This window comes from Sycon ciliatum, chromosome 1 (assembly GCF_964019385.1).
Source record: "Sycon ciliatum chromosome 1, ocSycCili1.1, whole genome shotgun sequence".
In the NCBI taxonomy this organism is placed as follows: domain Eukaryota; kingdom Metazoa; phylum Porifera; class Calcarea; order Leucosolenida; family Sycettidae; genus Sycon; species Sycon ciliatum.
Window position 1 is genome coordinate 40715368 of NC_088643.1, and position 13500 is coordinate 40728867.

The 13500-nt window shown below is 45.7% G+C and overlaps 1 protein-coding gene across 1 annotated transcript in view; it reads left to right on the plus strand.

Moving 5' to 3' along the window:
- Positions 1–13023, plus strand: part of LOC135825837 (uncharacterized) — a 27974-nt gene extending 14951 nt beyond the window's left edge. The window contains exons 9-15 of the mRNA XM_065338470.1: positions 155–256; positions 781–929; positions 1960–2016; positions 2792–2804; positions 5063–5192; positions 10039–10164; positions 12593–13023. Of these exons, the coding sequence (XP_065194542.1) occupies positions 155–256; positions 781–929; positions 1960–2016; positions 2792–2804; positions 5063–5192; positions 10039–10164; positions 12593–12737 (722 nt within the window). The 3' untranslated portion in view covers positions 12738–13023. The remainder of the gene's footprint in view (positions 1–154; positions 257–780; positions 930–1959; positions 2017–2791; positions 2805–5062; positions 5193–10038; positions 10165–12592) is intronic.
- Positions 13024–13500: the final 477 nt, after the last annotated feature.

Below are 13500 nucleotides of genomic sequence, written 5' to 3' on the forward strand. Positions count from 1 at the left end.
TCTAGTGCTCGGAGCTATGCTGCTACTGTTGACAATATTGCCTTAGCATAGCTCAGTGGATGCTTTCTGTATGTGTTTGGGTGCACTTGTAGCCTTTTCGAGGGATCCTCATGAAACGTGTGTACCTGCTGGATATATGTGTGTGCTCCACTAGAATACGATCACTTGCACGCACCTCCGAGTGGTGTTGATGTCAGCGGTACTCCTGGCATCGGCTTCCATCCGTCTTGGGGAAATCATGGAAATGATGCTCAGGGTAAGATTTCCTATGGGTATGTGCATGCTGTGTGTATTCTCCACAATGGCTAATTCCTTCAATGTCATCAAGCTGTAGATCGGGGACAGCAAGAGGCTATGGGATCTTCCATTACTCACAAGAGGTAGTTGTTTGAGCGTGATCATAATTATTATTCATCTGCTTGCAGGGTATTTCGTAGGCAGCTCCTGGCTTCTTTCCAGAGACGCACAAAATGTAAGATAGGAAAGCACTGTGTTTGTCAATTGGGAACAGATCCATCATGGAGAGCTGGTACACAAGCACGCTCGTACACATGCGCATCAGCATGTTAATTAAACTGTAGATACCCATGAAGCAAAGATCCCTTATTTTTATAAAGTTCAAAGACCCTGTGGTCTCCTTTGCCGAATGTCATATTAACTGTTTTTATGCTTTTCGCTTACTGTACTTCTCTTGTTCTTGAAAGCATGCTGTTGCAAGTATTAGAGTTGTGCACCGTTCTGATCATGTGCTTGTGTCTTTTTTCCTTCGTCTTGCATTAGGTGAGTGTGGTGTACCCACTTTCCATCGCTTCAAGATGCCGGCCGAGCATAATGGCGGTAACTCTGTCTTCTGGTACTCGTTCGATCTTCATCTTGTCCGTGTGATCATGATGAGTTCGGAGCACGACTACTCTCCTGGCACTCTGCAGGTACTACTATACTGGTGCTGGGCACTGACTGTGCATGGCATTGCCAAGTTGGAACCGACTGTGCTGCAAGTTGTGTTTTGAACGGAATACATTGCAGTGAGAGTACAGCCCAGATTCGAACCTCTAGCACACTCGCAAATCTAATATTGCAGAGCGTACGAACTTGCGAAATTTCCGAAAGAAAACTCACACTGCAATATGGGTACACACTTTTACCACACAGACATCTAAACCCCTCAGGGATGTGGCGTGTCAGGTAGAACCCACCATAGTCCAAGAGAATCGTCTCATGTGGCGGAATAAATAAGTATACAAGACGTTGTTCGTAGCGAATAAAAGATAGACAAGTAAAGGACAGGATTATAAAGCGAGGACAGGCATTGTAAAGAGATTTCTGCCAAACTTGAAGACCTAGCCGTAAATTGAGAACAATTGCCAGTCTCTGACTCAACTGCATCAAGCGAAAGCGGTTGTGTTGGTAAGAGACATCGTGGGTTTTGAGTGCATGAATGCAGGACATGATGCAGGCAAGTTACATGTGATGTACCTGGACTACTCTCTGTCTCTGTCTGTTTCTTTGCCTCTCTGTCTTTCTCTCTCTCTCTCTCTCTCTCTCTCTCTCTCTCTCTCTCTCTCTCTCTCTCTCTCTCTCTCTCTCTCTCTCTCTCTCTCTCCCATGGTTGCGCTGTGCATATTTGTAGTATGCGTTGTCATGTATTGCGCTCCAAGGCAACTGTCGGAGAATGCCCAGGTGGCAACATACTCACAACTATTTTGCCTGAATTTGTTTTCCTCTTCGTCTTTGGCACTGCATGAGCTTTGCAGAATACATTACTCTTTGTTGTTCTCTCTCTCTCTCTCTCTCTCTCTCTCTCTCTCTCTCTCTCTCTCTCTCTCTCTCTCTCTCCTCTCTCTCTCTATCTATCTATCTATCTCTCTCTCACTCTATCTATCTATCTCTCTCTCTCTCATTTTGTATGCTGTGTTGATAGTATTGTTGTGCTGTTGGTGGTGTCATTGTTGTCTGCAGTACAAGTGGCTGGAAAGTGTTCTTTCGTCAACTGACCGCAAGGTGCTACCTTGGGTGGTAAGTAGCGCTGTACCCTTTTGCAGTGTAGACTGGGTGCACAATGCCAACTTGCTTACCAAATTTATGTAAACCTGTGGCACGAAATGGGTGTTGCACTGTGGTTAGATCGGCACTTCTCCAGCCCCAAACTGCTGGCTGTTTAACCATGTTTAATATGTTGCCTTAGAAGAGCTTAGAGTGACTGACCAGACCAATGGCAAGGAAGTCTACATCAAAACATTTCTAACCAACCCAAAGACATAGTGCTCTGCAAGAAAAAACATAATACACCTACTTGAGAGGCTCTACTCGCTGCTGCACTGCTCTGCATTGAGCACTCACTCTGCTCGAGCTGCACAGACTGACCCTGATAATACACCTTGGGGTACTGTAAAAGCAGAAATTTTCGGTGGTGTAATATTTTCGATATTCTCCTAAATCGGCGGTTCGGTGGGGGGAAATTTTCGGTAAACCCGTTTCCCAGGTAAGTGTACTAGTACTAGTACTGGAATTTTCGGTGCGTTTTATTTTAGGTAAAATTGTCGGTACCGAAGTTACCGAAAATAAAACACCGCGGAAAATTTCTGCTTTTACAGTACATGTACTTGATACCTGATAACACTGGCTTTTGTTTCGTGTCATAAGACTGAAAATAACACAGGGTTTGTTCTATGTCAGGACACAAGGCTTTTCCTGCTTCCTAACAAGGGGCATCACTGCACTGTAGTGTAACAACTAAGAATGGTGTGTTCTCCTCTTCTCTTGTGTGTTCTTTGTGACTCGTGGCGGATAGGTGGTGACACTACGTAAGTCCGATTGTGTTGATGCCTAGATTGCCATTGTTTTGTAATAGCAGTGACACCTTGGCATATGACGTGCACGATGTAGCAGCGTTTGACAGACACTGGCAGCTTGTCTACACACGACTTCGTTGTTTGCTTCTTTTGCAAGCTATTGTAATAATCAGGGGTGTAGCCAGTTTGAAGTTGAAGGGGGGGGGGGGGCATCTGTGTTAGTTTTTGCATGGTTGTAAAAAGCCACATCGCTCCACATGTGGAGTACTGCAGCATGATGATGATGATGCAAGCATATTGCTCTGTACTACACGGTTGCAATGAGCCAGCACTGTAGTCTTCTCTGCATGTATGCATGCAACACAGCAGCAACATAGGGAAAGCAGGGCTGTTTGCAAGTTGAACCATGCACTGTACAGTAGGGGTCAGTAGCCCTTATGATATTGAAGGAGGATGTGCAGCCTCGCGTGATGTCACTTTGTCTACGGCCACGAGAGCCATGGAATCCTCTACAACACCCTGTGCCATTATTTCTTCGAGATATTATTATTTGCATGTTCGCATTAGAGTCAATCGATAATCCACACTTTCGCTTATGCTGAAAAGAGGAAGAGACACTGCAGCAAATGGTGTCAAACAGAGATGTCGACCAAACCGAAAACAAAGAGGAGTGTAGGTGCTTAGATGGTGGAGCCATAGTGTGCTCTACCTACTATATTAGCTATCACACATGTACATGAATTCACATTCCGGTCCCGGTTATTTCCGGAGGCTGAGACGAGATAATTAAAGTGTTTCAATCATTAGTGATAAGATGATAGGAGTGATAAGATGCTATTGGAGTTGACGTTGAGTGTTGACAAAATAATGGTGTTTCTTTCTCAATGTTAGATACTACACTTGCCAAATGTAACATACTTGCAGAGCTGGTGCCATTGAGTGACATTGAGTGACGGATCCTGGTCACAGCACCAAATTTTAAGACCCGACCCCAAAGGTCAGTCAAAAGCCTGCGTTGCGAACAACACCGAATAGGACCGCCACGAAGTGTGAGCAAGACCCAGAATCCTAAGTGCACAATATATGCACGCCATCATTCAACAGCCCACCAAGAGTTCCAAGATTTCCAAGGACATACCTTGTAGATATGTCAAAGGTAGAGAAAGAAAGAGGAGATCAAGATAGAAGCAGTGCCGGAGCGAGAGGACGAACGTAACAAAGACAGGGACTTAACAACAACGAACAACAGCCAATCAGAGCACACATACTGTACTCACTAGTCACATTAGACGGCGGGACAGGGAGACAAAGTAACGGACAAAGCTAGGTTCATAATAATTGAACGCCTCATAGCGGTGGGATACAAAATGCAAGAACGGAAGAAGATACTAGTAGACTATTACAGTTGGAGAACAAGGCGCCAGATTATTGCAGTATCGTAGCAGTTGTATAATTATGTAGTAAGTGCGTATAAAGGCTACGTAGTTATATGATGTAGTGAGTAGAAATGATGTAATGAGTAGAAATAATGTAGTGAGTAGAAATGATGCAGTGAGTTACCATACTAAGGTGCTGGCGCGACTCGTACTCATCAGTTAGCTGAGCGCTTGTCAGCTGGTGCTGATCCCTCGTCTGCCAGGCTGGTTACGATTACTGCGCGCCGTCGACCTCGGGTCACGACAAGACCACCTGCAATCAACGTGATCGTTTCCCGGTGGATGTCGTCTTTGGCTTTTTCCAGTGCCGAGTAGCAGCTAACGCATTGATCAGTGCAAGACGAGATGTTCCAAAGGATAACATAAGAACGGCAACTCCACCCGAAAGTTTCCAGAAACGATGGATTTTGCTTTCAAGTCTGCATGGCACTGCATATCCCAGGCCGTAGTGTCGGCACTCTGAAGGGAAGCTGATGATACGATATCTATTCGACTTCTCGTCAATGCGGTTTGAAATGTTTGTTTCCTGGAGAGTGCAAACGTCGACCTTATACAATGCAAGGTCTTTCCTCAAGACACTCCTCTTCGTAGCAGACAGCAAGCCCCTCACGTTGAAACTACCTATTGAGAACAGCCTTCTTCCTCCATTCAATGAAGACATAGTGTCTCCCAAACTCTCTAGATGATGAAGGAGAGCAAGGGCAGGATACCTTACCTAACCCAACTAACCTGTGCCATTAAGAACTGCTAATTGTGATATTGGTCTTGTGTTGGTATTGCCCCACTGCTTTCATTCTATTTTTATTAGATTTGCTTTTGTGTTTGTTTCCGCAGATCGTCCTATGTATTCCAATGAGTCTGATTCTCATTCGGACAATGTTGTTGCCAACCACGAGCGCGAACTCTTTGAGGACTTGATTGTCAAGTACAAAGTGAACATCATGTTCTCGGGACACTATCATAGGTAAGCACATTGTGAAGCAAACACAGCACACCACTTGTTTAGCACCCATCACCAGGGCACAGCTTGTTGTGTGAGTGGGATCTCACAACCACTTGATTGCTGCCTTCGGGGTGCTTGCAAAATGGAGGTGCTTGCAAAGCAAGCACTTAGCCGTACCACTACACGAAATAGTGCCCGGATCCCAGAGCTCTTAGCCTGAATCAAAGGTTCATACATAGAGATCCACATAGAATTCCGCGGGTATGCTGCATTTCGAATTAAGAAACGATACTAGTGCTTGAACCTGCGCAAAAGTCCTGAATAGGCTTTGAAGCACGCGGGTCGTGTTGTAATCAAAGACGAAACTCAGATGATGCAGAGACAGTTCTCCAACCTGAAAGATGAAAATCACTACAGTCCATTCACAAAAAGATGGGCCCTGGCCCTGGCGAGCTCCCGTATTAGGCGATTTTTCAAGATTTTATCGTACACAGTGCAGTGCTGGGAAATTTGAAATTTGAAAAAGGGTCCAAAAAGGGTACCTGAACTGGGGTTCGAACCGTACAATGCACTGTTGCAGGCAGTGTCAAACGGCCTGGATTTTGATGGGTTTCTCATATTCAGTGCTCTTGGGGGCAAAACCTGGCCGAAATCCTATTCTTGCCATGGCTTGCTTTTTGGGGAAATAGACTTCAGAAACATAATTGGAAGAGGATTCCATAGGGGATTACAGAAAAAAATTCTAAAAAAACTCAACGTTTGACCCATTTATGGCCAAAAGCTAGAAGTCCATCTTTTTCTGAATGGACTAGTGGTGAAACGAATATACCGAATGCCGGTATTCGAATATTCGTTCGGTTTGTCACATTCGAACAAATATTTCTCATGGCGAATATTCGTTAACCCGGTATGCAGAGTTTACCAGGCAACTTCAAACTTCCGTAACTTCGCGAATACTTGACCGAATCGCTTCATCGAAAGGTCTATCGGCATTAGAAAACTCTCAGCTGTCGTCTCGAAGCAACCCGAACGCGATCTGAGGTCCTGGAATGGAGTTATGGCGGTCAAACGAAAAATCACGTCTCAAGCTGTTTTGGAGCGTGCAAAATGCACTTCAGCTGCGGATTTTGTGAAAATTGACCTAGAAATGAAGGAGAAATATGTGCCTTCGTTTGTCATGCCTGATAGTAGTGACAATATCCAATAAAATGACTGAGAGGAGGGCGTGTGATGTCATCCGTGTTAACAAAAGAATGTTTTAATCGTAACATTACTTCTCCATCACTGCATCAGCTCAACCGCCACCACTGGACTGCCTTTTTACACTCTTTTCATTGACGAATAAACAAGACCACGGAAAACGACTACATCTTGACAAGACGACAGACCAAAGACCCAACCCTGTATGTCAATGTCACTGCCGAATATTTATGTCCCGAAGCAGCCCTCTTGCGAGTACACTACTTATCGGTTCTAGATATATGCCCAGGTTCCTTGCTTCATGTAAAAAAAAGGCTTATACATGCCGCCAGGTTCTGACCAAACAATCTCAAGAAAATGAGATCAGAGCGCAACCAGGTTTAGATAACAATACTTTTATTGAATTGACATAATAGTATTATTATGCAAAATTTTGAAGGACGCTTCACGCAGCTTCATTATACTTGAATCGTTTGCAGGCAACCTGCCTACACTCAAGAGAGCACTGCATTTCACACAAATCCATTAGAGGTATCATTACAACGTTTCGGTCTTTATGACCATCATCAGGAATGAAGTGGACATGGAAAGAACAGCAGTATAAAAGAAGGAGGCAAGCACGCAAAGCGCGGTACATAGTGACAGCGCGCGAGCAGAGAAGTGCAAAGCACGTCATGGCGGGTGTGCATTACTACATGTACATGACAACACAAGCACAAACGGCGAGGAAAGTAGATACTGCGCTACAGCAGGGATGCAAGCACAGTTCCAGTCTCACACCACCAGTGAGGTGTGTAGAGCCCCGCGCCACTCGCAGTAAATAACAGCTGTATTCAATGCCGGCAAAGCGCACAGGTCAGTACAACAACATCCCATGCATGATGCTTAAAGTAGCTGAGCAAGGAAGATGATTGTAGACCATGGTAGAATGTGGAAGAGCATACTCCATAAAAGGTGGTAGCCAAGGTACGTGAAGGCATGCATTGCCCACACACATGTGCCGAGTGTATCACCCAGAACGCATGCTAGAAGCCAATAAGGCCGCACAGGTGGTGTTATAGCAGGTCCCAGCCACTGTTGTTGTTGATTTCCGGGGATCGCTCCCTGATGTTGATGGCCTCTCGAATCCTCCTCCTGGGGCGGTCATGCTCAGAACCAAGAACCCGGATACCCGAGAAGGCCGTTGCTCCCAATGGCAATGGTTCAGATGCATGCTTGGCTGCAAAATGCTCACCCAGTGCGGTGCCGCTCACTGTGTTGCGTGCGTCGTCGTTGTGTTCTTTTGTCCTGGTGGCGGTACGTCTCTCAATATTATTATGTGATCCAATAAAGAGGCCGCATATCACTGTGACGCGGACTTGTCGGGGGTAGTTGGCAAGTCCGTTGGGATTTCCGTGTCAGTACTCGAGTCCTTCTTGCCACTAGTAGACGCCTTGTCTTTCTTGGGCTTACGTGAGTTTTTACGAGTTTTCTTTCTCGGTGACTCTTCTGATTCATCCGTGCGGTGGCCGGCATGCCGACCCAATATCCTGAAGGATATCAAGGACAGAAAGTCCAGGTCTTCCTTCAACTTCCTCAAGTGTCGCCCTTGGTCGGGTCGACCCACGCCTTCTAATAGAGCTATTGCCTGTTCCAAGCTCTGCATAGTCGGAGTCTCCCGCCCCTGGCCTGCTTCCCGCGTAAGGGCGTTGAGCTCCTCTATCATTTCCTGTGCCATTCTGGATAAGACAAAACGCCACACCAGAAAAAGAACCAAGGATTAGTTCACATTGAGTGACGTATCCTGGTCACAGCACCAAATGTCATGACCCGACCCCAAGGGTCAGTCAAAAGCCTGCGTTGCGAACAACACCAAATAGGACCGCCACGAAGTGTGAGCAAGACCCAGAATCCCAATTGCACAATATATGCACGCCATCATTCAACAGCCCACCAAGAGTTCCATTTCCAAGGACATACCTTGTAGATAGGTCAGAGGTAGAGTAAGAAAGAGGAGATCAAGATTTGAAGCAGTACCGGAGCGAGAGGACGAACATATAAAAGACAGGAACTTATATTCATAACAATAACTAACAACAACCAATCAGAGCACACATACTGTACTCACTAGTCATATTAGACGGCGGGACAAGGGGACAAGTAACGGATAAAGCTAGATTCATAATGATTGAACGTCTCATAACGGCGGGATACAAAATGCAAGAATGGAAGAAGATACTAGTAGACTATGACAGTTAGAGAACAAGGCGCGAGATTATGCAGTATCGTAGCAGTTGTATAATTATGTAGTATTAAAGTGCGTATAAAGGCTACGTAGTAGTTATGTCTAATGATGTAGTGAGTAAAATGGCAATAAATAAGAAATTGTGCACTCATAACAACAGCAAAAAATGAAGAAAGTCAAGTTCCATAACGTTTTCTTGTGACTGTCATCAGTGGAACGCCGTCACATAAAAATGTAATAACTAAAACACACACTTATATACATGTAGCTAATATGGTTTCAGGTAGAAATACAGCAGCCAGCAAGTACAAAAAAGCGAAGTTTGCACCTTTGCAATGTGTGAATGTAGTGTATGTGAGAAAGGTAGTGGCAGATGAATGTGATACTGTGTGAATGAATGTAATGGTGCGTGTGTATTACTTGAAGAGTGTGAGTGATACAACGTTTTCTTTCTGTTTACATAGCACAGGGTCACGAGTACGAATATACACAGCTTCCAACACCTGCAAGTGCTTGAAGAAACGTGCGGAACGAATAACACTAAACCAGGAATCGTCAAACACCTTGCGACAACGTTATGGAACTTGACTTTCTTCATTTTTTCCTGTTGTTATGAGTGGGGTCGTCCATAAAATTTATGGACGACCCCACTCATAACAACAGGAAAAAATGAAGAAAGTGAAAAAAGTTTGATATTAATTTTAATATCGAACTTTTTTCACAAAACGAAATAATTTCGTTATGGGGTGGGAGGGGGTTGACCAATTTCGTTTCAGAAAACATTGATTCATGTACATGGCTGTTGTATATGCATGTATGTCAACATTTTTTATGTTCTGAGGGGGAGGGAGGGAGGAGTTGGGTCTAAACTAAAATAATTCGTTTGGTGAAAAAAGTTCGATATTTACGGACGGCCCCTAATATCTTATTTATTGCCATTTTACGACTATTTTCTCCTCGTCGATTGTTTAGATGTAGTGAGTAGGAATGATGTAGTGAGTAGGAATGATGTAGTGAGTAGGAATGATGTAATGAGTAGAAGAGATGTAGTGAGTTACCGTACTGTGCACATGCGGTGCTGGCGCGACTCGTACTCATCAGTCAGCTGAGCGCTTGTCAGCTGGTGCTGGCCCCTCGTCTGCCAGGTTGGCTAGGATGGCTGCGCGTCGTCGACCTCGGGTCACGACACTACTGCACAGTAGTAGAAACACGATTTAGTCCATCAGGAGGCTTTAAGGATACGCTAACCCACGTGCCCAGCTGTCAATAAGCAATCTCGGTACTCATCAGCATGCACAGTATAATAATGTTATCATGGTACTTGTATACATACTGTTTGGTGTGCTGGCAGACTATCATGATCAGAGTGTGATTGAATCATAACTGGACTGCTCCCTCTGTGCCGTTTTCGTTGTTGTTGTTTTTCCTGAATGGGACGTGCAGCTACATGCGCTCTTGCCCCGTCATCAAGAATGTTTGCAAGGAGCCAGGCACCGCTCCCGTGCACGTTGTCGCTGGTACAGCCGGTGCAGCTCTGCAATCACCAAGCTCTACTTTCCCAGCTCCATGGTGAGTGTGACTCAGACTCCTTAGAGATGATGTAACACCAACACAGCGACAGTCTAGCATTGACATGTGCATGTAACACCAACACAGCGGCAGTCTAGCATTGACATATGCATGTACAGTCAACTTCGCTTATAACGACACTCGGCGGGGCATCAGAAAAGTGTCCTTATTCGCGAAGTGTCGTTATACCCGAAGTCTCATTATTATGTATTACAGTTGGAAGGGACTTTGCTCTGGGCATGGAAATGCTGTCGTTATTCGCGAATTGTCGTTATATCCGCAGTCGTTATTAGCGAAGTTGACTGTAGAGGGAGGCCTCAGTATCACGAATCTCCAAGGAACGTAAACAACTACGGTTGCGCTTGGTGAAATCCGACCCGAAATGCAAAGCTGGCGCCCTGGACTAGTTCCGATTACATCATTGTATTTGTACGTCCGGGCCGCATTCGTGCCACTTCCAGGGCGTCAAGAGCGTGCTAGTTGAGGGCACCAAATACGCACTCTGGGTCGGATTTCACAGAGCGCAACTGTATTATACTCAATAGCCGTGGTACTACCCTATGTACAGGGTCAAATGATGCACAGTGTTGCCAGCCGCCAGTATTTGTTCGTATTTATTTTACGGAAATAATTTGAAGGATGTCCGCAGTACGAATTTGGCATGAGATGCCCCTCAAAATGAAAGCTTATTCTGTAGCATAGAATTTGAGAAAATTGTGGTTTGCCGGTAGTCCTATCCAATGTGGTGAGTAAAGAAGTGCGAACCGTAACCTGCATCTGGTCCATGCCATGCACGGATAGCAGTCCAGGTGATGACAGAAGGCTTGCCGGATAATGGCTGAATGCTTGGCTAAATGCTGATGTTGTGAGCTGCTGTGGATACTGGATAGCATGGCGGCAGTCAGGGTCAACAGCTCGTTGTGCCGCAGAGATGGATAGCCACCCACTGGGCATGACAGAGCATGCGGGACAGTGAAGGCAGCTCCATGAGCACAATTCTGTGGGAGGTGCGACGGAGTCCACCCGGTAGCGGCGACCGATACCTTTGCGAAACGCGCCATTGCGGTGAGAAAATTCACGACGCTTGAGTGGCCGACTCTGTACACGTATGTGGTGCACGGGTGTGTCTTTGGAGTTTGGACTGAGAGTGATGTATTTTGGCACGTACCGGGTTCCGTACTGCAGTCTTCACGTCATGCAGCAGCTGCGCTGTCCGAGTGCAGCGCTTGATTATCTAGCCCAGGGCTGCATTGTACAGAACCGTGAAATGATCACTCAGCCGCCTGCCCCTACCACATGGTTGGAAGTGACGGGCGTTCTGGTGGGATTTTAGACATTTTACAGTGTTCTCACTGCACCGGGCCTTCAAGTCAATCTCAACCAAAGGTTTGCATGCTTAGGTTGCGCTCGCACGACGATAAAAAACATGCGAGAAGGTTGCTTGGTGAGCGAGAAAAAAGGTACTAGCGCGCTCACACGACACTTTTACGTGTACGATTACGATGCACACAAATATCAGGGATTAGCAAAATACCTATTTCACTACTCTCTGGTGAATCATCGGGACATTCTCCACACGCGTGCGCACGGAGAAATGAAAAATTCATGTGGATCGCCGCCAAGTTTTTTCTTCGTCGTGGAGAAGACGGCTCACGGTGGATGACCGACATGCTGCTCTAGTGTTTTTTTTGTTGAGACTTGAAGTTGTCTTCTCAGTATACTCATGTACTTCACGAGATGAAGGAGAAGCCAAGGCGTGCAGCTCTGGCTGCACAGTGATTTAATCTCGCTCACGCAACTATGACAACATTTACTACTGGACCATGATGCTCGGCGGGCTGTCCAAGCCTTTTAGAAGTTGTTTGCTTCGGCAGATTCAACGTATCCCCGGAGTTCTCCACTACTCTGCGATCTGAGTACTGAACAACAACAAACTGACTGGCACTCGAGCAGAAAAAGCAGTCGAACAGAATGGTGTGCATCAGACATTATGCATAAGCGCTCAGCGATTATACTTTTATCTTTGATCACCCCCTCTCGAGGTGCCGATCAAGCGTTTTTTCGGTGCGATTTTGATTTTCGTGGCACACGACCCAATCATCATAGTCACTTTCCTTTGTGCGTCATTTTGCACGTCGTGTGAGCGCAACCTTAGTGGCTGCAATGCTTCAAAGCACAGTATGAGAATGCCAGTTTTCTCTTGGCACTCCAGTAGGCCATTGTACTCTGTGTGTGATGAAAACGTGGATTGCATTGCAATCGAGGAGGGTGCCTCAAGAGTTAATACTTGAAGATGGAACTGCTGCTGTCTATGTTGCTCAACACTGTGCGCGCGCGTGTGTGTGTATGTGTGTGTGTGTGTGTGTGTGTGTGTGTGTGTGTGTGTGTTCGCGTATGTGTACTTGTCCATGTCTTTGTGTTCATACAGGACCGTGTTTGGTGCTGTCAAGTTTGGTTATGCTGTATTTGAAGTGAACACAACTCACCTTCACATGGACTGGATGAGCCAGGATCTTGACACGCAGGATCTGCATGTTGCCGATTTCGTTGATGTTCCCCTGTGGAAAGACTAGGCTGCTGCTTCACAGCCACCTCAGCTCACCTAGGCTATTGCTATCATATCATGGCTTGACTTGTACACGTTAGACGTACATTATGTACTCATTAGGCTTGCATTGCATGTGCATGATTGTACAGACTGTACTAGTTAGGCTGCTTTTTCTCAGATGCTTCTCTTCTCTGCAAAAGTCTTAATTCTTGGAAGAGCTCTTGCACAAAACTCTTCTTATATTTACAAGTTACTGCTATGAGCCAACAATTCAAAGTTTTCAATAATACCAATACATGTATTACACGAAATCAGGCATCTATAGACGACACCAAGAGTACATAACCCAAGAGTGTGCAACTCCAGCTATGGGGTCTGCGACGGCAGAACTTCACATCACGTGATGAACCCGTACACATTATTTGCACTCTGTGCATGATTGATACAGGGTTGTACGCAGCCCAGCTTTGGGTACAAATCTCTTGTGGTCACTTTGCACTGTTTGCCAGCATAACCTTTTGAACCATGTCACGTGATGTGAAGTTCTGCCGTCGCATGCGCAGCACAGTATAGAGGTTGTGCAGGCAGTTGCACACTCTTGGGGTTATGTACTCTTGACGACACCAAGAGTATACGGTATCAAGAGTACATAACCCCAAGAGTGTGCAACTGCCTGCACAACCTCTATGCTGTGCTGGGACGGCAGAACTTCACATCACGTGACATGGTTCAAAAGGTTATGCTGGCAAACAGTGCAAAGTGACCACAAGAGAGTTGTACCCAAAGCT